Source organism: Nycticebus coucang, chromosome 3, assembly GCF_027406575.1.
Source record: "Nycticebus coucang isolate mNycCou1 chromosome 3, mNycCou1.pri, whole genome shotgun sequence".
NCBI lineage: Eukaryota > Metazoa > Chordata > Mammalia > Primates > Lorisidae > Nycticebus > Nycticebus coucang.
Genome location: NC_069782.1, coordinates 6,044,486 through 6,071,757, shown reverse-complemented (window position 1 = coordinate 6,071,757; position 27,272 = coordinate 6,044,486). Strand labels below are relative to the sequence as shown.

General features: G+C 43.7%; 1 protein-coding gene and 1 pseudogene across 2 annotated transcripts in view; one reads left to right on the top strand and one right to left on the bottom strand.

Annotated features, from left to right (window-relative positions):
- The window catches only part of ARFGAP3 (ADP ribosylation factor GTPase activating protein 3), a 65,868-nt gene extending 54,486 nt beyond the window's left edge, over positions 1 to 11,382 (bottom strand). Inside the window, exons 1-2 of one of the 2 annotated variants that reach the window (XM_053586284.1) lie at positions 11,168 to 11,382; positions 2,388 to 2,506 (exon numbers count right to left, since the gene is read on the bottom strand). In XM_053586284.1, the coding sequence (XP_053442259.1) occupies positions 2,388 to 2,506; positions 11,168 to 11,236 (188 nt within the window). In that variant the 5' untranslated portion in view covers positions 11,237 to 11,382. The remainder of the gene's footprint in view (positions 1 to 2,387; positions 2,507 to 11,167) is intronic. The other variant, XM_053586285.1, reaches the window with a different exon arrangement.
- LOC128582391 (cytochrome c, somatic-like) lies at positions 2,847 to 4,042 on the top strand (annotated as a pseudogene).
- Positions 11,383 to 27,272: the final 15,890 nt, after the last annotated feature.

Here is a 27,272-nt window from a genome sequence, read left to right as displayed (position 1 = left end):
TTGGACCAGCCTAGCCAACATAGTGAGACCTCATCTCTACAAAATAGTCAAAAAACTAGCCGGGCATGGTGATGCATGACTATAATCCTGGTTACTTGGGAAGCTGATGCAGAAAGACTGCTTAAGCCCAGGAGTTCAAGCTGCAGTGAGCTGTGATGGTTCCACTGCATTCCAGCTTGGGCAACAGAGTGAGACCCTGTTTCTGGGAAAAAAAAGGAAAAGAAAAAAATTGAAAGAAGTAAATAAACTTGCCTGGCAACTAAATCCCTCAACATTTTAAAAAGAGATAAGACCAGAGAAGTGCATTTAAAATATTCTGAGACCAGAGTCTAAGAAAAAAAGAAAAGAAACTGGTAGACACTTCAAAACCAGTAAGAACACACAAAATAACTGCCTTTTCTAAATAATTATTTATGAGTTACATGTGGTTGTTAGCTCATCATGCCTTTACAAACTGATTTTTTTTTTTTTTTTTGAGGCAGAGTCTCAAGCTGTTGCCCTGGGTATAGGACATCATAGCTTACAGCAACCTCCAACTCAGGCTCAAGTGATCCTCTTGCCTCAGTTTTTCTATTTTTAACAGAGATCTCACTTTTGCTCAAGCAATCCACCCACAATGGCTTCCTAGAGTGCTAGAATTACAGGCGTGAGCCACAGTGCCCGGACTACAAACTGATTTTTGAAAAAAGAATTCTTAAAGCACTTGTTTTGTTTATTGTGGACTTGGCATTTCCATATATCGGTTTCACGTGTCAAGGTATCTTTTGCTTTAAAATCAAGCAGATCATTACAATATAGTATTTTTCACCCATAATAAAAAAAAAAAAAAAGAATTCTATGTACCAGGAAAGTCATTTTAATTTATCAAAAAAGGAAACTATGTTATAATTACCACTATACAACTTTTATGCTATTGTACAAAATATCTCATGAATTATGATAGATTTTATCCTATAGAACAAATGCTCTTTTATAGTAATCAATCGTGTTATATCAATATTCCTTAAGTCATCATATAAAATAAAATTGCTTGCCACAGTTCCAAACAGCCAGCCTAGCTGGTTCCTTCCCTGAAAGGAGGAAAGGCAGGGAAATCAGTGGACTGGTTGAGGAAGTGTCAATGATAGAGCTCTGAGCAGCAGCTGCTCAATGCTGCCCTGCAGAAGGTGCCCTGGCCAGGGCCCCTGACAGCTGACACGCAGGCCTCGCTTGGGTTCCAGCTCTGAGCATGGCTGAGGGACCTTTTAGCATTTCTTCTGTTGTTTCAAATTTATTTTACTTTACACAGACACTTCCTGTTCCCCACTGGACTGTGGGGCTGCGTCTGTCCTGGGGGCACCTTCTTCTGATGCACACAAAGGCCCTGCATACACTCCCGCTGCAGAGTGTGACAAGCAGAAGACAGTTTACTCACCAGCAGGGCCAGTGCAGCCCAGGTCTTCAGATAGAGTGAGAAGAAAGATCTCATGTTACAACAATTCAAAACTGTTACTAAAAATCATATAAAAATCATTCACTTGGGTCTTGTGTTATCAGTGTCCTTGGGAGGTAGAGCTGCGGATTATGCTGGACAAGAGACTGATACAAGGAGGGCCTCCCCCAGTGTACATGAACCCTTCACCTTGGTGGGGTGCACCTGATTACCCTTCTCTCATGAACATGTACTTGGTACTGGCAGATTATTAGAAGAGAATTCTCTTAGTCTGTTTTCTGTGGCTTATAATAGAATACTTGAAACTGGGTAATTTATAAAGAAAAGGAATTTATTTCTTACAGTTATGGAGGCCGAGAAGTCCAAGGTTAAGGGGCTGTATGTAGAGAGGGCCTTCTTGCTGGTGGGGACTCCCTGTAGAGTCCCAAGGCAGTGCCGGGCATCACACAGTCAGCGAGCTGCATATGTGACTCAGGTCTCTCTTCCTCTTCTTACTAAGCCACCAGTCCCATTGCCACCATAACCCATGAATCTGTTAACCCATTAACCCACTCATAAGGTTGCAGGACCCTTGTGACTGAATCACCTTTTAAAAGCCCCACCTCTTGATAGTGCCAAACTGAAGATCAAATTTCAAAGTGAGTTTTGGAGGGAAAAAATTCAAACAATAACAACCATAAAGGTGAAGGAACTGTCGTCTCACACCCTCTATTCTGACTTTGTCTTTGACGTCCCTGCCTCTCATCTTTGACTATACAGAACAGTAACTGAAAATAAAATAACTAATTTTCCCAGTTTACTTAATAATACTATGTATAAGATTTAAATCCCCAAACCTAACAATTAACCTGTTGTTTTATCATTTTACTTGATGTCAAAGCAAACTATAGGAAAAGGGGAAAGAACACCCATATAATAATGTAATCATTCCCACCATAAGGGAAGATTCGCTTACCGAATAAAACTCAAGTGAACACCAAGTGACCGGTGTGTCCCTGAGCAATCGATGCAAAGAAACACTCCATAGGTTATGCTTGCCCAGCTAGGGTTTTTGGTGCCACAATCAAAACATACCTGGAAGAAAAATATTCATTTGAGTTATTAATTAATTTATATTAGCCAAATGAGTCATCCTATATGATCCAGTTCATGACTTGTCTTGAAAATTGCTTAACCTTTACAATTTAAACTTTGGTCATAAGAAAATATCTCATTTAGGCTGGCACAGTGGTTCATGCCTGTAATCCTAGCACTCTGGGTGGCCGAGGCAGGTGGATTGCCTGAGCTCACAGGTTCAAGACCAGCCTGAGCCAGAGCCAGACCCAGCCTCTAAAAATAGCTGGGCGAGACGGCAGGACGTCCAGCTTCCAGCTCGTAACTTTAGTACTGTCAGCAACCAAAGAGAGAATTAAATATGGGTGATATTGAGAAAGGCAAGAAGATTTTTGTTCAGAAGTGTGCCGGGTGCCATACTGTGGAAAAAGGTGGCAAGCACAAGACTGGGCCAAATCTCCATGGTCTCTTTGGGAGGAAGACAGTCAGGCTGCTGGCTTCTCTTACACAGACGCCAACAAGAACAAAGGCATAACCTGGGGAGAGGATACACTGAAGGAGTATTTGGAGAATCCCAAGAAGTACATCCCTGGAACAAAAATGATCTTCGCTGGCATTAAGAAGAAGGGAGAAAGGGCAGACTTGATAGCTTATCTCAAAAAAGCTACAAATGAGTAATAGATGGCCATTGCCTTATTTATTACAAAAGAGAAATATCTCACGGCTTTTTTTTATGTGTACTATAATTTAATTGGTCTCATTTACCAGAATTCAGATCATGAATGAGTGACAGAATATTTTTGTTGGACAGTCCCGGTTTAACTAAGACTGGCTTGTGGTTAAATGAATATGATTGGTTTTTTGGATTTTGATAGTGATTCCAGTTCAGTAAATGCATCGCTGTTTTCCATTTCTAAAGATATGTTCAGATTTAATTAGCGATGTTTACCTTTTCACAAAGATAGTAAATTGCCATCCCAAAGCCTATTGAAGATTGGTTTTATATTAAGATTTATATAACTGATTATGTGAATATATTTAAATACTGGGGAAATCCCCTCACTGTCTCAGAACAAAGCAAGACTCACTGATGTTTTAATTGGTGTTCATTAGCCTGTTAAAGGTGAGGGCTGGAGAGAAGGTAGCAATGTTTACTTTGTACTTTTGATCTTTATCATGCCAATATAATTTCCCTGGGTCTACTAAAATGCTGCCTTTTATTTATTGAAAGGCATTTTAGTGTGGTTTATGTGTAATGTCAAATAAAAAATATTTAACATTTATTTTATAGACAATCTATAAGGTCATGCTTTTAAAAGTCAATATGTCAAGAAATGGCAAATTAAACTTTTGAATTATTTACTACCTAAGTCAGGTTAAGTTATAATTTGGGATTGTCTTTCAGCAACTCTTCAGAAACACATAAAACTGTATAACAACTATATGTGTGTGATTAGTAATGGTGCTTTTGCCAACTCATTACGTGAATTAGAAGAGATATACACAGATTTTAAAATGATGTGTGATCATAACATAATTAAAAACAAAAATCACAGATCACAAAATAAAAATAAAAATAAAAATAGCTGGGCATTGTGATAGGTCCTATAGTCCCAGCTACTCAGGAGGCTGAGGCAAGATAATTGCTTGAGCCCAAGAGTTTGAGGTTGCTATGAGCTATGACCCCATGGCACTCTACCAAGGGCAATAAAGTGGGACTCTTTCTAAAAATAAACAGAAAAAAACTCTCAAATTTTACTTAATTATAATAATGTATACAGTGATATTAAGTATCGATATAATTGTATTACTATGTTACTTACAAATTATAATGTAAACAGTACAACACTGCTCACCTAAAGAGAAGGTAGGTCTGTATACCATCTCCAACATGACTTACCCTGGAAGCAAAAGCAGGGATCCTACTAGTCCTATAAATGAACACTAGCCAGAGATGTCACCCTGTTTGAAACACTCTAGACCTGACCATGCCCTAGGCAGTGGCTATTACATCGTGTACATTTCTCATCTTCCCAGACAGAGGAAGAGAGAGGGGTAGCCAGACTCCAAGATGGCCCCACTGGCCCCCACATCCAGGTATTCACACCCGTATGTAATCTCCACACGGGTGTGGGGGAAGCCAGCTGCTATGTCTTGAAGACACCTGGATAGCCCTGTGGGGAGGCTCAAGTGTCAAGGAACTGAGGCCTTCAGCCCAAGAGCCAGCATATAGCATAGCCTGGCCAACCACCAAATGAGTGAGCTATCAGATGACAGCAGCTGGAACCAACCACCTAAGCCACTCCCAAATTCCTGTCCCTCAGCACCAGTATGGAGAATAAATGGCTGTTGTTTAGAGATGCTCAGGCCAGGCGTGGTGACTCACACCTGTGATCCTAGCACTCTGGAAGGCCAAGGCGAGTGGATTGCCTGAGCTCAGGAGTGAGACCAGCCTGAGCCAGAGTGAGACCTTATCTCTAAAAATAGCCAGGTGTTGTGGCGGGCGCCTGTAGTCTCAGCTACCAGGGAGACGGAGGCAAGAGAATTGCTTGAGCCCAAGAGTTTGGGGCTCAAAAAAAAAAAAAAAAAAGCTGCTAAGTCAGGGGTAATTTGATATACAGCAATGGATAACAAATACAGACAGATATTCTTCTATGGAACACTCTGCTACTCTCTACCTTTGCCCCTTCCACCCTGTCTGGGTCACTTTGATAACTCCTTAGACACAGCTCATAACCAGGGAATGTGTCTCCTGCCCACGGAGGGTGCCAAGAGCTCCTGGGGGGCTGGGCCTTTCTATTACCTTGTTCTCCTCTCTACCAGCACAGAGGGGCCTGTGGGTGGTCCATGCCCATCAGCATTGGCTAAATCAATTGGTATTTTTTTTTTAATCTCACACAAAGCCTAAAAAAATATCACCTTACTCATAGCAAACACTCAGTACATTTTTTTTGAGACAGAGTTTTACTCTGCTGCCCCAGGTTAGAGAGCTATGGCATCATAGTTCACAGCAACTTCACACTCTTGGGCTCACTCAGCAATCCTCTTGCCTCAGTCTGCTGAGTAGCTGGGATTACAGGTGCTCCCTCACAACATTCAGCTAGTTTTTCCATTTTTAGTAGAGACAGGGTCTTGCTTTGCTCAGGTGGGTCTTAAACTCCTGAGCTCAGGCAATCCATCTACCTCAGCCTCCCAGAGAGCTAGAATTACAGGCATGAGCCACTATGCCTGGCCCAGTAAATATCTTTTTAATCAAGCAAATGACTTATAAAACTTATATCACCTAAAAAATTGTCACTACCCCCTTTCATACTGACATTAAAGCCAAACATTCTTTGATTAACAAAACCATATAAGTACTTTAAAATACACAGTGCTTGTCATGGAGATTAATATTTATAATTAAAGTCAGAACAACAGAATAGTACAAATTCCTCCAATAGAATTGTTTTTAAACTTTTTCCAGGAAAAATAAAGTATTTTAGATACACATTATAGGCAGAAGTTTGTCTGATTGTCAATAAAGAGCTGGCTTCTGGCTTTGGGGGGCTAATACAAGAGAGAAAACATGAGCGGGCTTTCTAAAGGCCCTCTCCAGGATGGGTTCACCTTCACAGGGCATGATGAGCAGTGGGGATGGGTGACAACTGTCATGGAAAGGGCCGGTGGATACAATGCGGTGTTGACTGCCTGCCTGCTGCATGCCAGACAAGTGGCGGGCTGATGAATGAATCAGGGGGCATCGCTAAGTGTGTGACAGTGGGGCAGCCAGGCCACACGCCAGTGTGACTCAGGAGAGACAGATATGGAAGACAAAACACCCTGTGGTAATGGCCATTAGGGAGAGGAATACTCCTCCCATCAAATAGTAGATGGAGTCTGCCAGAAGGCGCTGTTCTCTGAGAGGCCATCTGTGACCCGCACCTGCTCACTCAGCTAGTAGTTGCTGTGCCCTTACTATTGAGTGTGTAGCCGGCACACACAGAGTGACACACAAGATGGTGCAGGAAGAGTCTGGTGCATGGAGCCCACGGTCTAGCTGTTTAATGGGCAAGACAAATGGTCACAAGATTGTGTCTTAGTAAGCAAGGACAGAACCCAAAGGGTTTTTGGTAGAGGGGAAAGAGAGATTTGGTGTGTACAGCCCAGAGCAAGTTTGAGAATCACTTCTGAGGTGGTCAGAAAGCTGGCTACAAAAAGAGAGCAGTGAGGTTTCTAACGTGGTGGCTTTAGCATCCTCCTGACCTAGCAACTAGGCTGTGGAATGGCTAGGATGTAGCCCCATGAGGATGGGGGCATGTCTATCTGGTTTGCCTGAGGCTGACACAATGCAGGCACTCACTTGATGCAAATGTAGGTGGTAGAGCAGTCTTAGGGGTGGGAGATCTTACACGGTGAGACCACTGGGACCTTGGAGGTCAGAAGGCAGTGAGAAATACAGGTCTGGCCCCACAAATGTTGCCTTGATCCTCCTGTTGCAGCAGGAGGCTGTGCTTTGATAGCAGGGACTGCACTTTGTTTCAATAATGCAATCCCAAAGTTGAGACAGGATTTCTAAGCAGAACATCAGTTCTTTTCTTTTCTTTCTTTTTTTTTGGAGACAGAGTCTCACTTTTTCGCCCTGGGTAGAGTGCCGTAGTGTCACAGCTCACAGCAACCTCAAACTCTTGGGCTTAAGTGATTCTCTTGCCTCAGCCTCCCAGGTAGCTGGGACTACAGGCACCCGCAACAACACCAGGCTATTTTTGTTGTTGTTGTTGTTGTAGCTGTCATTGTTGTTAGGCAGGCCCGGGCTGGATTGGAATCCGCCAGCTCTGGTGTATGTGCCTGGCGCCCTAGCTGCTGAGCTATAGGCGCCAAGCCAGAACATCAGTTCTCATGGTGAATGATAAATTGCCTTTGAGTGCCTGGTGGCTCACGCCTATAATTCTAGCACTCTGGGAGGCTGAAGCAGGTACATTGCTTGTCTGAGCAAGAGTGAGACCCGCATCTCTACTGAAAAACAGAAAAACCAGGTAGGTGTCATGGTGGGCACCTGAAGTCCCAGCTGCTCAGGAGGCTGAGGCAAGAGGATCTCTTGAGCCCAAGAGTTTGCGGTTGCTGTGAGCTATGATGTCATAACACTATATCCTGGGGCAACAGAGTGAGACTGTCTTTAAAAAAAAGCCTTTGGGCAGCGCCTGGGGCTCAGTGAGTAGGGTGCCAGCCTCATATACTGAGGGTGGCGGGTTTGAACCCGGCCCCAGCCAAACTGCAACAGCAACAACAAAAAACAGCTGGGCATTGTGGTGGGCGCCTGTAGTCCCAGCTACTTGGGAGGCTGAGGCAAGAGAATCTCCTAAGCCCAAGAGTTGGAGGTTGGTGTGAGCTGTGATGCCACAGCATTCTACCAAAGGTGACAAAGTGGGACTCTGTCTCTAAAAAAATTAAAATTAAAATTAAAAAAAGCCTTTGAGGGCAGCACCTGTGGCTCAGTCGGTAGGGCGCCGGCCCCATATACCGAGGGTGGTGGGTTCAAACCCGGCTCTGGCCAAACTGCAACCAAAAAATAGCCGGGCGTTGTGGTGGGCGCCTGTAGTCCCAGCTACTCGGGATACTGAGGCAAGAGAATCGCTTAAGCCCAGGAGTTGGAGGTTGCTGTGAGCTGTGTGAGGCCACGGCACTCTACTGAGGGCCATAAAGTGAGACTCTGTCTCTACAAAAAAAAAAAAAAAAAAAAAAAAGCCTTTGAATAACAAATTGTTTTGCTATTGATGAGAATAACAATTATAGAATAACAACTAATTTTGAGTGTTTATGTCAGCTACTATTGCTGGTGCTTTAGCCAATTTCATCTTCATAACCACCTTATAGTCAACAAGGTACTAGCCAGAAGTACTGTTACCATCCCCACTAGAGCCAGTTTCCAATGTCTATGCAATCACACAGGGACCTACTTTTCAAAGGCTTTGTGATTGGCTTAATGCTTTGTCCTCTCATTTAAAAATTCTTTTCTTTTTTTTTTTTTTTGTAGAGACAGAGTCTCACTTTATGGCCCTCGGTAGAGTGCCGTGGCCTCACACAGCTCACAGCAACCTCCAACTCCTGGGCTTAAGCGATTCTCTTGCCTCAGCCTCCCGAGTAGCTGGGACTACAGGCACCCACCACATCGCCCAGCTACATTTAAAAATTCTTAATACTTTACTTTTCAAGCAAGGGCCCTTCATTTTCATTTTGTGCATTTCAAAAATTATGTAGCTAGTCTCAATCTCCATGTTAGAGAAAACTACAGAATTTCTGAGTTAAGCAGCACAGCTAAGAAGTAGCTGCAGAGAGACTAGATCCCAGGCAGTGTGCTCTCCAAGTCCACTCTTCCCCCTTCTGCACACTGTCTGAGCAGAAATACGCCACCTGCATGCAGTCCTGTATCTATACTTCTTTTCTTTTTGTAGAGACAGTTTCACTGTACTGCCCTCGGGTAGACGCCCTGTGTGGCGTCACACAGCTCACAGCAACCTCTAACTCTTGGGCTTATGTGATTCTCCTGCCTCAGCCTCCCGAGCAGCTGGGACCACAGGCGCCCGCCACAACGCCCGGCTATTTTTTGGTTGCAGTTTGGCCGGGGCTGGGCTTGAACCCACCACCCTCGGCATATGGGGCCGGCACCCTACTCACTGAGCCACAGGTGCCGCCCCTGCATCTATAGTTCTTCCAAACTGGACTACAAGCTCCTGAGGGTAGGAGCCACATCTTTTTATCCATCAGTGAATACACAGTGCCCAGGAAATGCAGATACTCAGTGAACACTCGTTGAAAGAGTAACACGATCTCTGTAAAACCAAGGAACAGTACCACAGTGGGGAAAGATTTCACAAACTAGAAAACTGCCACTTATGAGTTAAAACCTTTGATCTAGAGTAAATCTTTATACAAGAGAGGAAGAAATTGGACACCATATTGTAAAAGTAAACCAACTTGTTTCTCTTTAACTACCTTTCTTGTCTCGTGTATCTTACCATTCTTTTTCATGATCCCAATTTTTAAATGCTTATTGTTATCCAACTCAAAGTCAGGTCCAGTTCATGTCCCCATTTTCAGATGAGGGAAATATGGTACAAAGAGGTTAAGTAACCCCCTCAAGGGTGACACAGCTAGAAAATAGCAGTCTGGATAATAATTTATAAGCATGTTCCTCAAAAGTGGCTCTTAATACAAAGACACTGACTTCTTATTTAAAAGGGGCACTTTCCCTTGGATGAATTCAAGAAACAGGGGCAATGGAGAATTTCCAGAGCCTCTGTCATCTTAACTCTCCCACATCCATCAGATATCTCCCCCAATAAACTGTCTCCTTCCTTCCTTCTCTTAGGCTGTAAAAAAATGAGCTCCCCTCTACCATCAAGACTTAAACACTGGTTGAGAAAGGCATCGTAAAAGCAACTTGTTTCTACTTAGAAGGAAGCACTCATCAGTCCTTCCCCCAAAGGGAAGGACTGCCATTCCAACCTTCACTCAGGTCTGGCCTGGGTTTCCTCCACTCTGTTACCTGCCAGCCCCTTTCCCCATAAGCCTTCTGCACAGACAGGCATTACTGGGGGTTGCCTGAGCCCAGGAGGCCATCCCAGACCCTGTCTTAAAAGTATTTAAAGAAAATAAAACATTGTTTTGTGAAAAAAAAAAAAGACTTAAAACCTAAATTTTGTTAATCTCAGAACTTTCTATGCCATCACATCAAGGTTCACAACTGTGCTCATTAACAGCTGTCTCCTTTGGAGTTGTCAGTGGTGACCAGACAGAACATTTGTCCCAGGAGGGGTGAGGAGAGTCCACACTGACACGAAAGCCCTTTGCACTCTCTAGGTTCCTCTCTGACCAGTGAGCCTCAGCTCAGAGTGTCACCTTAGCCCCTTGTGTCATCACAACACTTCCAGCCAGCTTTGCAATGTTGTAAAAATTATGGCGGGGGGCGGGCATCTTCTGTCCAAAATGGCCAGAATTCCTGGCCGAATTCCCAAGAGAGCCCAAGAAGGGAGCAAAAGGAAAGGATCTGCGGTGGACTTTTCTTAGCAAAAGAAAGAGAAGCTGGAATCCCTCTAGCAGCTTTATCAGACAGGGAAACTGAGGCTGCCAGCAAAGGACAAAGGCAGTCGACCAGGCTCAACAGGCACCACCAGAGAACTTTAGGGGCGAGCTGCTCTACGGCGTGTAGGGGGCAAGCCAAGCCTCTCCACGCATCCAGGGCTACCAGGTGGAGCGTCTGACTGGGTCTGCTTCGAGGGGGTGGCGGGGGGTCGGAGTGTGCTGTCCGCCCCCCACTCGCAGAAGCCAGGTGTATGGTCCCTGCTCTCCCTCAGAGTCCCCAAGTGCTCGCCCTACCCCCGCTCCCAAGCAACTCACACGAGTCCACCCCCTGACCCGCGTCTGCTCCTGGGCAAAGTGTCCCCAGCCCCGGGCGCTCGGGCCTCCCGCCCACCAGGCCCCAGGAACCTGGCCACTCCCCCGGTGTGCGCCCCCTGCCCCATCCCCCTCGCGGAGCTGGGAAGCGGCGCCTGTCCCGACCCAGGCGGGGCCCAGATCGCCGCGGCCCCACAGTGCGACGTGTCACAGGCCGGGCCGGCTCCTCCTCCCACGGCCGCGGCCCCCGGCGCCCGCCACGTCCGGCTGGGATGCCAGGCAGGCCGCAAGACGCCCGGCGGCCATTACCTTGTTAGTGGGCACGGAGCGGAGGCGCTTGAAGATGGTCAGGATGTCTTGCTTGTTAGGGTCCCCCATTGTCACCGGAGAACCGGGATGCAGCCGGCCAGAACAAACGGGAAGGGCTGACGACTAGCGGTTGCCGCCTCCAGAGAGCTACGAGGGGCGAGGGGGCGGGGCCGCGCGTGACGACCAGGTCACGCCCTTAACCCCGCCCACGGGCCGCTCTTTCCCAGGGGCCCTAGCGGGAGCGGCCCTCCAAAGCTGGCCGGGTGCTGCGCGCGCATGCGCAGGGAGTTCGCGCGCCTTTTCCGAGCTTTTCGCCTCCCTGCGGATAGTGAGAGGCGAAGCCGGGCTGGGGTAGGGGTCGCTACCATACGCACAAAGATCTACCGTTCCGATACTGGTCTCCATTTCGCTGCCGGAATGCTTCCATGGCCTAGGTTCTCACACCCACCCGTGAGGGCGGCAGAGCGGGTCACCCCAATGGCAAGAGGACGAGGCTTGGAAGAGGCCCACTCACCATCCCCCGAAACCCACTAGGAAAGACTCAAGCCCAAGCGTCGGGTTTCTGCTACTCGCCTTCCTTTTTTATTCTTGCTCTTAGCTCTGGCTAAGCCCAATGTGGGAGGCACAGGCTATAAAAAACCTGAAAATTGGTTTTATGAAAGTATGAGTTTGGGTCTAACAGCGGTGGACTGACAGCAGCCTTGGCTGAGGCAAAAAGCGCTCAATCAGAACCGATTAGGTCTAGATCTGAAGCTTGACCTTCAACCTCAGTGCCTCGGGCTGCATCCAACCCTTTAACATTACCAGCTAGAAAGGTTAAACCGCTTTTACTAGAGTGGTGTGGGGCTGCTGGAAATGTTGCCTAAGACCTGCTGATAAAGGAAAGGAAAGCAGGTTTGGGCTTCAAATGCAATACCCTGGCCCAGTCCCAGCCCAGCCCAGCCAGTGGCTTCCCGCTCTGTGGCCTTGGTCAGTCACCAAAGGAAACATGAAGAATCAGAGCAGCTGCCAGATGAGTCCGCCAAAGCCTGTAGAGCTGGTCTTCTGGCCTTTAGCCGCTAGGTAAGTTCGCTTAACCTGTCTGCTTAGATACCTGCTGGGGAAGGTGGAAGCTCACAGGGAATGTGGACTCATAATCCAGGGCTGGAACTTTTCCAAGGAAGGGAAATTTAGTACTATCTAGGAACAGCACCTTTCTTTTGCAGACAGCTCTGTTTGAACGTTTTTCCTTACCTTGAGTCAACGTGTATAGTCCTGTACTTGGTGCCCATTACGAGTTTGGCCTTATACAAAACACCTGGCATGTGTACAGGGAGCTGTGGTACCCTTCCTGCTGGAATTGGACTGATCGTCCCTTTTACTATTTGGAGCTGAAATCCTGCTCTGTTAGATATCAAATTAGGGCAGCCTAGTCCACTTTCTGCCATAGAGATCTCCAAGGAGAAGAAAAAAAAGGACAACTTACAGGCAGTATTTACACTGATAGGCAGATGGGAGTAGGCACCATTCATATGCCGTCATTGTCTTTTCTCTCATCTGCTTCAGTGTTTTTCATAGAACTTTTTAGCTACCAATATTATTACATATATATATTTGCTTCTCCTTTTGATGATAAATTTCTTGAGATCAAATGTGTTTTAGCAGCTCAGCACCTGTAGCTCAGTGAGTAGGGTGCTGGCCACATACACTGACGCTAGAGGATTTGAGGACCCGCTAAACTACAATGACAACTACAACCAAAAATAGCTGGGCGTTATGGTGGGCGCCTGTAGTCCCACATACTTGCGAGGCTGAGGCAAGAGAATCACTTAAGCCCAAGAGTTTGAGGTTGCTGTGAGCTGTGACGCCATAGCACTCTACCAAGGGCGAAGTAGTGAGACTGTCTCTCAAAAAAAAAAAAAGATCGGTTTGGTCTACTCTGTTCCCAGCACCTAGAACAATGTACATAATGTATATTCAATAAAGATTTTGGGAAAGGTCTTAGAATGTAGAAAGCTACAAAGACTGTTACTCCCAACAAAATAGTGAGAAAAGGCTGGATAATCTGCACAATTGGAAAATCATAACTTCTTTTTTTTTCCTTTTGGAGATAAGATCTCACCCTGTTGCATAGGCTGGAGTACAATCATAGCTATTGAACTTGAACCTTGAACTCCTGGGTTTAAGAAATCCTCCCATCTCAACCTTCCAAGTAGCTAGGACTATAGGCTCCTCCACCACACCCAGCTTTTTTTTTTTTTTTGCTTTGTATTTTTTTATGGGTGGTCTTTATTTATTTATTTATTTTTGTTAAATCATAGCTGTGTACATTAGTGCAATCAAGGGGTACAATGTGCTGGTTTCATATACAATCTGAAATATTCTCATCAAACTGTTCAACATAGCCTTCATGGCATTTTCTTAGTTATTGTATGTAGACATTTGTATTCTGCCTTTAGTAAGTTTCACCTGTACCCATTCAAAGATGCACAGTAGGTGTGGCCCCACCCATTACCCTCCCTCCACCCCAAACCTCCCCCCTCCCTTCCCTTTCCTTGGCCCTTTCCCCATAGTCTTGTGCTATAGTTGGGTTATAGCCTGCATGTGAAAGCTATAATTTAGCTTCATAGTAGGGCTGAGTACATTGGATACTTTTTCTTCCATTCCTGAGATACTTTGCTAAGAAGAATATGTTCCAGCTCCATCTATGTAAACATGAAAGAGGTAAAGTCTCCATCTTTCTTTAAGGCTGCATAATATTCCATGGTATACATGTACCACAATTTGCTAGTCCATTTGTGGGTCGATGGGCACTTGGACTTCTTCCATGACTTAGCAATTATGAATTGGGCTGCAGTAAACATTCTGGTACAGATGTCTTTGTTATATTGTGATTTTTGGTCTTCTGGGTATAAACCTAGTAAAGGAATTATAGGAGTGAATGGCAGGTCTATTTTGAGGTCTCTAAGTATTCTCCGAACATCCTTCCAGAAGGAACATATTAGTGTGCATTCCCACCAGCAGTGTAGAAGTGTGCCCTTTTCTCCACATCCACGCCAAATATCTGGTTTTGGGATTTAGTTATGTGGGCTACTCTTACTGGGGTTAGGTGATATCTCAAAGTAGTTTTGATTTGCATTTCTCTGATGATTAAGGATGATGAGCTTTTTTCATGTGTTTGTAGATCGTGCATCTGTCTTCTTTAGAGAAGTTTCTCTTCAAGTCCCTTGCCCACCCTGAGATGGGATCACATGTTCTTTTCTTGCTAATACGTTTGAGTTCTCTGTGGATTCTGGTTATTAGACCTTTATTGGAGGTATAACCTGCAAATATTTCTCCCATTCTGAGGGCTGTCTGCTTGCTTTACTTACTATGTTCTTGGCTGTGCAGAAGTTTTTAGCTTGATCAGGTCCCAGTAGTGTATTTTTGATACTGCTTCAATTGCCTGGGGAGTCCTCCTCATAAAATATTCACCCAGGCTGATTCCTTCAAGAGTTTTCCCTGCACTTTCTTCGAGTATTTTTATAGTTTCATGTCTTAAGTTTAAATCTTTTATCCAGGGAGAATCTATCTTAGTTAATGGTGAAAGGTGTGGGTCCAGTTTCAGTCTTCTACAGGTTGCCAGTCAGTTCACCCAGTACCATTTGTTAAACAGGGAATCTTTTCCCCACAGAATGTTTTTAATTGGCTTGTCAAAGATTAAATAACAGTAAGTAGCTGGATTCATTTCTTGGTTCTCTATTCTGTTCCAGACATCTGCTTCTCTGTTTTTGTGCCAATACCATGCTGTTTTGATCACTATTGATTTATAGTACAGTCTCAGGTCTGGTAGTGTGATTCTTCCTGCTGTATGTTTATTGCTGAGTAATGTTTTGACTATTCGATGTTTTTTTCTGATTTCATATAAAACGAAGTATTATTTTTCTAAGATCTTTAAAATATGACAATGGTGCTTTAATAGGAATTGCATTAAAATTATATATTGCTTTGGGTAGTATAGACATTTTAACAATGTTGATTCTTCCCAACCATGAGCATGGTCTGTTTTCCATTTGTTAACATCTTCAGCTATTTCTTTTCTTAAAGTTTCATAGTTCTCTTTGTAGAGATCTTTCACATCCTTCGTTAGGTATACTCCCAAATATTTCATCTTCTTTGGCACTACTGTGAAAGGAATAGAGTCCTTGACTGTTTTTTCAGCTTGGTTATTGTTGGTATATATAAAGGCTACAGATTTATGGGTGTTGATTTTGTAGCCTGAGACATTGCTGTATTCCTTGATCACTTCTAAAAGTTTTGTAGTAGAGTCCCTAGTGTTTTCCAGATATACAATCATATCATCTGCGAAGAGTGCAAGTTTGATCTCTTCTGACCCTATGTGGATACCCTTGATGGCCTTTTCTTCCCTAATTGCAATGGCTAAAACTTCCATTACAATGTTAAAGAGCAATGGAGACAATGGGCAACCTTGCCTGGTTCCTGATCTAAGTGGAAATGATTTTAATTTAACTCCATTCAATATGATATTGGCTGTGGGTTTGCTGCAGATGGCCTCTATTAGTTTAAGAAATGTCCCTTCTATACCAATTTTCTTAAGTGTTCTGATCATGAAGGGATGCTGGATATTACCAAAAGCTTTTTCTGCATCAATTGAAAGAATCATATGGTCCTTATTTTTTAGTTTATGTGCTGAATTACATTTATAGATTTACGTATATTGAACCAGCCTTGAGACCCTGGGATAAATCCCACTTGGTCGTGATGTATAATTTTTTTGATGTGTTGTTGGATTCTGTTTGTTAGGATCTTATTGAGTATTTTAGCATCAATATTCATTAGTGATATTGGTCTATAATTTTCTTTTCTTGTTGGGTCTTTCCCTGGTTTGGGGATCAAGGTGATGTTTGCTTCGTAGAATGTGTTGGGTAATATTCCTTCTTTTTCTATATTTTGGAAGAGGTTTAGTAATATGGGTACTAGTTATTCTTTAAAGGTTTGGTAGAATTCTGACGTAAAGCCATCTGGTCCTGGGCTTTTCTTTTTAGGGAGATTTTGTAGAGTTGATGCTATTTCAGAACTTGATATAGGCCTGTTCAACATTTCCACTTCATTCTGGCTAAGTCTTGGTGGGTGGCGTACTTCCAGGTATTGGTTGATTTCTTTCAGATTTTCATATTTCTGAGAGTAGAGTTTCTTGTAGTATTCGTTAAGGATTTTTTGAATTCCTGAGGGGTCTGTTGTTATTTCATCGTTACCATTTCTGATTGATGAAATTAGAGAGTTTATTCTTTTTTTCCTGGTTAGGTTGGCCAAAGGTTTATCTATTTTATTGATCTTTTAAAAAAACCAACTTTTGGATGTATTGATCTGTTGTATAATTCTTTTGTTTTCAATTTCATTTAATTCTGCTCTGATTTTGGTTATTTCTTTTCTTCTGCTGGGTTTGGGGTTGGAGTGTTCTTCCTTCTCTAGTTGCTTGAGATGTCCCATTAAGTTATTAACTTCCTCTCTTTTTGTTTTCTTTTTTTTTTTTTTGTGGTTTTTGGCCGGGGCTGGGTTTGAACCCGCCACCTCCGGCATATGGGTCCGGCGCTCTACTCCTTGAGCCACAGGCGCCGCCCTTTTTTGTTTTCTTGAGGAAGGCTTGCAGTGCTATAAATTTCCCTCTTAGAACTGCCTTTGCAGTATCCCAGAGGTTCTTGTAATTCGTGTCTTGATTGTTGTTTTGTTCCAAAAATTTGGCGATTTCCTTCTTAATCTTATCTATAACCCATTTATCCTTCAGCATAAGGTTGTTTCGCTTCCATGTTTTTGTATGGGTATGCAGGTTCCTGTTGTTATTCAGTTCAACTTTTATTCCATGATGGTCTGAGAAGATGCAAGGAATAATTTCTATTTTTTTAAATTTGCTGAGGTTAGATTTGTGGCCTAGGATGTGGTCGATTTTGGAGTATGTTCCGTGGGCTGATGAGAAGAATGTGTATTCAGTTTTGTTAGGATGAAATGTTCTGTAGATGTCTGTTAAGTCCAGATGTTGAAAGGTTAAGTTTAAACCCAAAATTTCTTTGCTTAGCTTCTTTTTGGAGGATCTATCCAGCACTGCTACAGGGGTGTTAAAATCTCCAACTACTATGGAACTGGAGGAAATCAAGTTGCTCATGTCTGTTAGAGTTTCTCTTATAAATTGAGGTGCGTTCTGGTTGGGTGCATAAATATTAGTAATTGAAATCTCATCATATTGAGTATTACCTTTAACAAATATGAAGTGTCCATCCTTATCCTTCCTTATTTAGGTTGGTTTAAAGGCTATTGCGTCTGAGAATAGGATTGCAACGCCTGCTTTTTTCTGTTTTCCATTTGCCTGGAGTATAGATAACCATCCCTTCACCTTGAGTCTATATTTGTCTTGTAATGTAAGATGCGATTCTTGTATGCAGCAGATATCTGGCTTGAGTTTTTGTATCCAGTCAGCCAACCTGTGCCTCTTTAGAGGACAATTTAAACCATTCACATTAATTGAGAATATTGATAAGCCTTTCGAGAGTCCGGTGGACATTTTTAATCCTTTTGTGACTGTGGAAGTTGGAATTTGATCAAAATTTTCTGGGTGGGTTTACTTTTGTGGTGGAGGATTATGCTGGTCTTTATGGAGGATAGGTCTGAGAATATCCTGGAGAGCTGGTTTAGTTATGGCAAATTTCTTCAACATGTGAATGTCATTGAAGTATTTAATTTCTCCATCATAAATGAAACTCAGTTTAGCTGGGTACAGGATCCTGGGTTGAAAGTTATTTTGTTTTAGGAGATTAAAAGTCGATGACCATCCTCTTCTGGCCTTAAAGGTTTCAGCAGAGAGATCTGCAGATATTCTAATATTCTTGCCCTTGTAGGTGAGGGTTTTATTTTCTTTTTTTTTGTAGAGACAGAGTGTCACTTTACTGCCCTCGGTAGCGTGCCGTGGCATCACACGGCTCACAGCAACCTCCAGCTCTTGGGCTTACGTGATTCTGTTGCCTCATCCTCCCAAGTAGCTGGGACTACAGACGCCCATCACAACGCCCGGCTATTTTTTTGTTGCAGTTTGGCCAGGGCTGGGTTTGAACCCGCCACCCTCAGCATATGGGGCCGGCGCCCTACTCACTGAGCCACAGGCGCCGCCCAGGTGAGGGTTTTCTTTCGTCTGGCTGCTTTCAGAATTTTCTCCTTCATATTAGCTTTAGTGAAATTGATTATGATGTGTCTGGGGGATGTCTTATTTGGATTGAGTCATGCTGGAGTTCTGAAACTGTCTGCTATCTGAATTTCAAAATCTCTTGGCATGTCTGGAAAGTTCTCCTTCATAATCTCATGGAGAAGAGACTCTGTGCCTTGTGAAGCCACTTCATCGCTTTTGGGGATCCCTATAAGATGAATATTGATTTTCTTTGAATTATCCAAGAGCTCTCTGAGAGAGTGCCCTCCATTTCTCTTCCTCTTCGAGAGTTTGGGAGCGTTCGAAAGCTTTTCTTCAATGTCAAAAATCCTTTCTTCTGCTTGCTCCAATCTGTTACTGAGGGATTCTACTGTGTTTCTCAGATCTTTGAGGGCTGCAACTTCTTGTCTCAAAGTGTCAAAATCTTTGGTCATTTGGTCTTTGAATTCGTTGAATTCTTGATATATCTTTTTGGTTACTGCTTGGAATTCTAATTCAATCTTATTTGCTATCCAGATTCTGAATTCGATTTCTGACACCTTAGCTATTTGTTTGTGCATGGGATCTTGTGCCGTGTCTGCTCCAGTGATCCTTGGGGGAGTTGATCTACTCTGATTATTCATATTGCCAGAGTTTTTCTGTTGATTTTGCCTCATGATTGTTTTTCACCATTGCCTCTTGCCGACCTCAGAATTGGGGAGGCGTCTCTCCAAGATTAGACCCCAGCAGGATCACTCTACTGTTGCTGGATCTTTGTAGGGAGTGACCCTGTGTAGTTCCTCTGGGGCTGCCCCAGCCAGGGAGTTCTGGTTGTGGAAGCAGTTCCGGAGTGTGACACACCCGGATCCAGCAACAGGGCAGGAGATGGTGCGCATGGTTCTGGGAGTGCCTGGCGCCCAGTGACTTAGGCACAGAGATCCCAAGGCTCCAGCAGTCTCTGGCCAGGAGAAGGGCTCTGTGCATAGGCAGGGAGGGCTCTGGAGGGCACGCGGCTACCAGAGTCCCTGGCTAGATGAGTGGGCCAGTGTGGAGGTAGGGAGGGTATAGGAGGGAGGACACAGGGTTGCGTGGTTCCCACAGTTCCTGGTCAGAGCATGAGGAGGCCCAGCGGGCGCGGGGCGCGGGTTGGGGGTTGTGGCTCAGCTCTTATGGAGTTCCGGGTGGCGCCAAGCCCAGGAGTTTGAGGTTGCTATGAGCTGTGACACCACAGCACTCTACCCAGCGCAACAGCCCGAGGCTCCAGTGTGCCAAAACCGGTCTCACTCTGCCCCTGAGGGTTAAGGCTATAAGGCAGCTCAGTCCCCACCTTTAGCCTGCTCAGTCACTAGGTTACTAGCTCCCGCCTGATCCTTGCTGTGCAACCCTGAGGGCAGAGCTTGCTGGGGCAGTTCTCTCACAGTGGCTCCCTGCGGCCCACAGCCAAACACTATTAGCTCCATCCAGCTCAGCGGCTCAGTCTGGGGCCCTAGACAATTCCCAAAGTTCTCTGCACTCCTGCTCAAGCTCTCCCCAAGGCAGTTTAACTGAGTGCCAAGTCCAAAAAAACTGGAAAAGTTCATAGGTAAGGCCTTGCCTGTTTGCAGTCTCACTGCTGCTTGTACTTACAGCTGCCAGTGGGATAGGTTGATCAAACACATGCAACCACTTTCCAGTTTTCCACTGTTTTTGTCTTCCTCTTGGGGTCCGGAAGTCCCTTGCTGACTCTGTATCCTCAAAGGGATGATTATAGGCAGATCCCACCAGCCAGAGATGTCTGGAGTCTTATCTCCCCAGACTCACCGTGCCCAGTTGCAGGGAAGCTGTTACCCAGCCGCCATCTTCACACACCCAGCTTTTTGTAAAGATGGGGTCTTGCTATGTTGCCCAGGCTGGTTTTGAACTCCTGCTTTCCAGTAATCCTCGTATGTAGGCTCCCAAAGTGCTGGGATTACAGATGTGAGCCACTGCACCCAGTTTGTAACTTCTCTCAAGCACATCAGAGAGCTGAAGTTGCACGGCAACCGAATAAACTAATCTGCAAAGAGAGGCAAGCCTTTCCAAAGACAGAGAGAGAACACAGGAGAAAGAGGGGGCTGCCATACAAGCTGGCAGCAGGAAATCAGCTAAAATTTTTTTTTTTTTTTTTAAATTTTAATGAACTCTTAAAGGCCAAGTGTGGGTTAGTATGTCAGTTTGGAGTAGCTGGAAGCATCGTATACAAAGGGAGTTTACATTTATTCACAAGCCCTTTAAAAAAAAATTAGAGATTGAGGGTCTCATGTTGTTCAGGTTGGTCTCAAACTCTCCTGGCCTCAGGAGAGCCTCTCACCTTGGCCTCTTAAAGTGCTGGGATTACAGGCATAAGCCACTCCACCCAGCTGCCCTTTTCTTTTTCTTTTCTTTTTTTTTTTGTAGAGACAGAGTCTCACTTTACCGCCTTCGGTAGGGTGCCATGCTGTCACAGGACTCACAGCAACCCCTAGCTCTTGGGCTTCCGTGATTCTCCTGCCTCAGCCTTCCCAGCAGCTGGGATTACAGGCGCCCACCATAACGCCCGGCTATTTTTTTTTTTTTTTGCAGTGTTTGGCCGGGGCTGGGCTTAAACCCGACGCCCTCGGTATATGGGGCCGGTGCCCTACTCACTGAGCCACAGGCGCCACCCGCCCTTTTTTTTTTTTTCTATAAACCTCTACCAGAAACCTTTTTTCACAAGAAAGATAGGGACTGGCAAAGAGACTAGAAAGAGGCTTTTCCATAGGACAGGCACCCAGCTGCTGGAGAACAGGCACAAATTCTACCTGCTTCCCCTAGCCAAAGGTGTCCAACTTTTTTTTTTCCTTCTGCAACACATTGGAAGAATAAGAGTTGTCTTGGGTCACACATTAAATACAGAAACACCAATGAGGCTCGGTGCTCATAGCTCAGTGAGTAGGGTGCCTGCCACATACACAGAGGCTGGCGAGTTCTAGCCTGGCCCAGGCCTATTAAACAACAATGACAACCGCAACCAAAAAATAGCTGGGTGTTGTGGCGGGCGACTGTAGTCCCAGCTACTTGGGAGGCTGAGGCAAGAGAATCACTTAAGCCCAAAAGTTTGAGATTGCTGTGAGCTGTGATGCCACGGCACGGTACCGAGGGTGACATAGTGAGACTCATTCTCAAAAAAACCCCAAACAAACAACAACAAAAAAACCCCAATGAAAGCTGATGAGCAAAAAAAAAGAAATTTTAAAAAAGGTTGGTGCATACTTTTTGTGATATCCAATACCACAAATAGGCAAAAAAAGTCCTCATAAAGATCAGCAGGAGGCCTTCAGGCTGCAGGATGAACATCCTTGCCCAGGTCTAGACCTTTCTGTCCTAGAAGCAAGAAGCAAAAGCAGCAATCTTAATATCGATTTATCTCTAGCTCTCTCTCAGCACAGGCAAAAATCCATTGCTGCCAGGGAAGGGTTAGAACAAAACCTAGTAATCCAAATTCAGATCCAAAAAAGGACAGGAAATCCTCCCATCCCCCAAAGAGGGGAAGTAAAAATTCATTGCTGTCGGGTGAAGGATAGAAGCAAAATCCTTCTACCCCCAGGGTAAGATCAGAAAACTCATGGACTCAGAATCTATTCTGTAGCCATACCAAGCAGAGGTTAGTTACCACTGGAAAAGGGGGAGAACACTTCCAGCCAAGATAATCACAGATAACAATGCAAGGGGCTTGCCATGAGGATGGTGGGGATGTTGAGAAAACCTCACCCCTGAGCACCCTGGTCCATGCTCTTAAACAGAAATTTACATCAGTTCATTGCTAAAGGAATTTGAATCCCATGGTCAACTGAACATAAACAGAACAATGATAAAACCAAAATCAAGCTAACCCTTGCCCAGATTGACCTCAATTCCCCATACTAATGGCCTGACAACAGTGTGCCCATTTTCAAGTATGACTGCTACTTACTTTGTTCTCTACACCAGTATTTCTCACCCTCAGCACTATTGGGATTTGGACTTGATAATTTTTTATTGTGGGGATAAATCACTGTGGTTAAGAACCACCATTCTGTACCCAAGGTACAATATTCAATAAAAAATAATGAAGCACAAAAAATTTGAGGAAAAACAACCTGTTATCAAAGAATAAAGTGATCAACAGATTACAAGACCAAACTCTAGATGTTGGAACTACAGAGAAATAGCATAACTATTATTATTATACTAAAGGAGCTCGTGAAAATGTAGGCAACATATATAACAGGATGGAGAATTTCAACAGAGAGCTGTAAACTCTAAGAAAGAATCAAATGGAAATACACAAACAAACAGCAAGAAAATCTCCACAGTATCAAAGATGAAGAATCCCTTCAATGCCTCATAAGTAGACTTGACCCACCTGAGAAAGATGACAATAGGTCAATAGAAATTACCCAGAGTGAAGCAAAAAGAGGAAGAAAAAAATGAATGAAACAATAGAAAATAACATGTCAGAGCTATGAGACAATAGCAGACATTTCATAATATATATATTTCCCCAGAAGGAGAAAACAGAAAATGGGACAGAAAAATGTATTTGAAGACATGGTAATGGTAGAGAATTTGCCCAAACAAATGAAAGTTATAAAACCACAGATCCCAGAAGTTCAGGGAAACTGCAAACTGTGTAAGTCATCACATGAAAAATAATCAACATCCTTGGCCGTGAGGGAAATTCAAATTAGAAACATGATGAGATACCATTATACACCTGTTAGGATGGCCAAAATTTCAAAAACTGGCAACCCCAACTACGTGTTAGTGAGGATATGGAGCAACTAGAACTTTTTTTTATTTTTTTTTTGAGACAGTCTCACTCTGTTGCCCAGGCTAGAGTGCAGAGACCTCAGCCTAGCTCACAGCAACCTCAAACTCCTGGGGTCAAGTGATCCTCCTGCCTCAGCCTCCTGAGTAGCTGGAACTCTTAATTGCCCCAAACTGGAAACAACTCAGTGTCCATCAGTTAGTAAAGAGCAAACACATTTTGGTACACAGTTGGCTCTCTGTGTCAATGGGTTCTGCATCCATGGATTCTACCAACTACAGATAGAAGAAATCTTTTTTTAAATTGTGCCTGTACTATACAAAGTTTTTTTTCTTGTCATTATTCTCTAAACGGTATAGTTGTTTAGGGCTATTTATATTGCATCTGTATTATATTACTTATTAGAAGTAATCTAGAGATGATTTGAAGCACATGGGAGATGTATATAGTTTTGTTTTGTTTTTTGTTTGTTTGAGACAGAGCCTCAAGCTGTCACCCTGGGTAGAGTGCTGTTGCATCACAGCTCACAGCAACCTCCAACTCCTGGGCTCAAGCGAGTCTTCCTGCTTCTGCCTCCCAAGTAGCTGGGACTACAGGTGCCCTTCACAACACCTGGTTATTTTTTGGTTGCAGCCATCATTGTTGTTTGGCGGGCTCAGGCTGGATTCAAACCCGCCAGCTCAAGTGTATGTGGCTGGCACCTTAGCTGCTTAAGCCACAGGTGCCGAGCCATGTGTATAGTTTATATGCAAATACTAAATCATTTTATATCAAGTACTTGAACATCTGTGGATTTTGGTATCCGAGGGAATTCCTCGAACCATTCTCCCTACTATACTGAGATAGGATGACTGAGCCTAACTCTGAGGGATGATTATTTTTATACAATAAAGTACTACTCAGCAATAAAAAGAAACCTGATAGAGACAGTAACATGAGTGAATCTCCAAAGGATTATTCTACATGAAAGAAGCCATTTACAAGAGTCTGCATACTATATCATTTCATTTATATGACATTCTGGAAATTCCTTTTGGGAGAAACTACATGCAACGAAATATTGCATATTGTGATAAGGGACCATACTGAGATTCAGAGCTCAGAGAGAGGTTCACTTTCTTGAGGAGCTAAAGCAGTGGTTCTCAACCTGTAGGTTATGACCCACAGGAACTGTATTAAAGGGTTGTGGCATTAGGGAGGTTAAGAATCACTGAGCTAAAGATGTTTTTAGAGAAGGACCTATTTTAATGACTAGTATTGCCCCTCTTGTGGAGTAATTGCATTCTAATAGGTATCGAATTTATTAAAACTTTTATTGCTAAAGTTTTATCCCCATGATGGCGAAGATATGAAGCTTTATCTTAAAACTAATATGGTTTTAATAAGCTAACTTAGTTTATCTTAAACTAAGATATGAACCTTTATCTTAAAACTAGAATCCTAACTCCTCATTTCTAGCCTGGATTAGTAACAGAATGAGGGTCTACCAAAAGGAGCAAAAAATAGTAAGAATGACAGAACATGGAAGAAAAGGAAAGCTCAGCCAACAGGTAGGTCCGCATTGCTGTCTGAATAAACTCTCTATGCTATTTATCTTTTATGAAGAGATCCTGGTAGAGCTATGGCCGAGTGAAACAGTATTTAGTTTATTTACATTCACAGTTCAACAGGAACTTGCTGAAAGCCAAATGCCACCCTAAGGAAAAACTCAACATGCCTAGACAGTCATGTGATGAATCACAGAGTGAGAATAAGCACAGATCCTGTCCCTTGCCCCCGAAGAACAACACCAGTGGACTTTGGTTAGTGCTGACAGAAAGCAAGTGAATGCTATCTCTTACACATGTTATTTCTGTATAGGTCAGATGTATTGGAAAATGAACTCATGGAATCATGAGTAGCCTCATCTATTTTTCACCACCCCTATATGCTCAGGCAGTGCACACTTGAAAATTCACAAACACTGTCTTGTCAAAGGTGAAAGGTATAATATTTAAATTATTTATTGATTTTTTTTAAAAAAATAGAAACTGAAGCTGATACCATTATCTCCTTTAATGGAATAAATGGTTTGGAATATCTTTACAATGGAATAGAAGCCACAGTCTATAAAATAGTTTAAAGAGATTTATTTTGTAGCAAATTTGAGGACCATGGCCTGGAGCCACACGCTGGAACCCTTGAGTAAGTGGACACCCTGTGGTGAGGCTGCAGTTTGGTTTTATACATTTCAGGGATACAGGAATTACAGGTAAAGTCATAGATCAATACACAGAAGGCATACATTGGTTTGTCCCCAAAAGTGGGACATTTCAAAGCAGGGCCTGGGAGTAGGGGGTCTTATAGGTTATAGGTAGTGTTTAAAGATCTTTTAACTGGCAGTTGGCTGAAAGAATTAGACTATGTCTAAAAGACCAAGAGTCATCAAAAAGGAATGCTTGGCTTAAGATAAGCGTCTGTGAAAATCAGAGACAAACTACTGACACATGCCCAGAGTCCAGTGGTTGGTTGTGTATATTGCAGACTGTAGGTGCATCTTGCATAGCCCTACACCTGTTAGTAAATTACAATGGATGGTTCTAAGAAGGGAGGGGAGCACGATGAGGCATGTCGGAATTCCTTTCTCATGGCTAGCAACTCGGTGTTAGGGGATCCCCTTAACCAAGAAGGGGTCCAGTTAGTCAGCTGCTGGGAGGAGCATTAAGATTTTTAGTTCACAATCTTCCATTACTGTAGCAAACACAATTGGAAGATGAAATGAAAACTTATGTTTACACAAAAAACTGTACTTGAATGTATGTAACAGATTTATTTGTAATTGTTAAAAACTGGAAACAAGGTGAGTTCAGTGGAAACTGCTTACAAAATACGGACAGTTGAAACCACATGGATAAATCATAAAAAAGTTATGCAAAGTAAAATAAGAAAATGTGGGAAAGGAAATTCTCTTAACCATTACAAGAGTGCAGCCATATTAGAAAAAGCAAGCATGGGCGGCTCCTGTGGCCCCAGCTACTCGGGAGGCTGAGGCAGGAGAATTGTTTAAGCCCAGGAGTTGGAGGTTGCTGTGAGCTGTTATGCCACGGCACTCTACCAAGGGCAACAAAGTGAGACTCTGTCTCTTAAAAAAAAAATAAGAAAGAAAAAGTAAGCACCTCCCTCCCCAGACTCCTGGGAGTGCTTCAAGGTTGGAGTTCCTGACAACACCCTACTTATATCCTGGAGGGCACTAGGGATATACCCACAATCCTAACCAGCCCTAGAAGTGAGCCCGGGGCAGCCTCTTCAGAAGAGGAGGACTCCACTCACTTCCCCACTCCAGCTATACTGATAAGGCTAATAAAAGCCTTTTGCAACTGTTTGGGATTGAGCTGACTCCTGGTGGAGCTGACTCCACTCTCTTTTTTGTTCTAATAAACCCTTTCCTTATCCCTGGACTGGCTGCCTGTCCTTGTGGACCCTGACCCCATCTCTACACCTGAACTTCTGAGGAATGACAATCTCAAAAGACTACATGAATACAATGAGGATAAAGACCTTTATACAGGTCCACTTCCACTTAATGAATAATAAATATATTTTCTCATCCAGATAATCCCAACACTTTGGGAGACTAAGGTGGGAGGATTGATTGTTTGAGACCAAGAGTTCAAGACTAGGCTGGCAGCATATTGAGACCCTGTCTCTACAGAATATGACATTGGTAAGCTTCTAGTTAGCAGTAGGCTGATAGTGGCTAAGTTTTGGAGGAGTCAAAAGTTATCTGTGGATTTTTTTTTTTCTTTTGAGACAGAGTCTTACTCTGTTCCCCAGGCTAGAGTGCCGCGGCATCATAACTTACAGCACCCTCAAACTCTTGGGCTCAAGTGATCCTCTTGCCTCAGCATCTCAAATAGCTAGGACTGCAGGTACCTGCCACAATGCCGAGCTAGTTTTTCTATTTTTAGTAGAGACAGGGTCTCTCTCTTGCTCAGGCTGGTCTCGTACTCCTGAGCTCAGGCAGTCCACCCGTCTCAGCCTCCCAGAGTTTGAGGATTATAGTGTGAGCCCCTGTATGTGGCCTATCCATGGATTTTGGACAGTGGAAGGGAAGTACCCCTAATCCCCATGTTCATGGGTCAACTGTATATTTTTAAGTGAAGTATATGTATATTTGGAGACATGAGAAA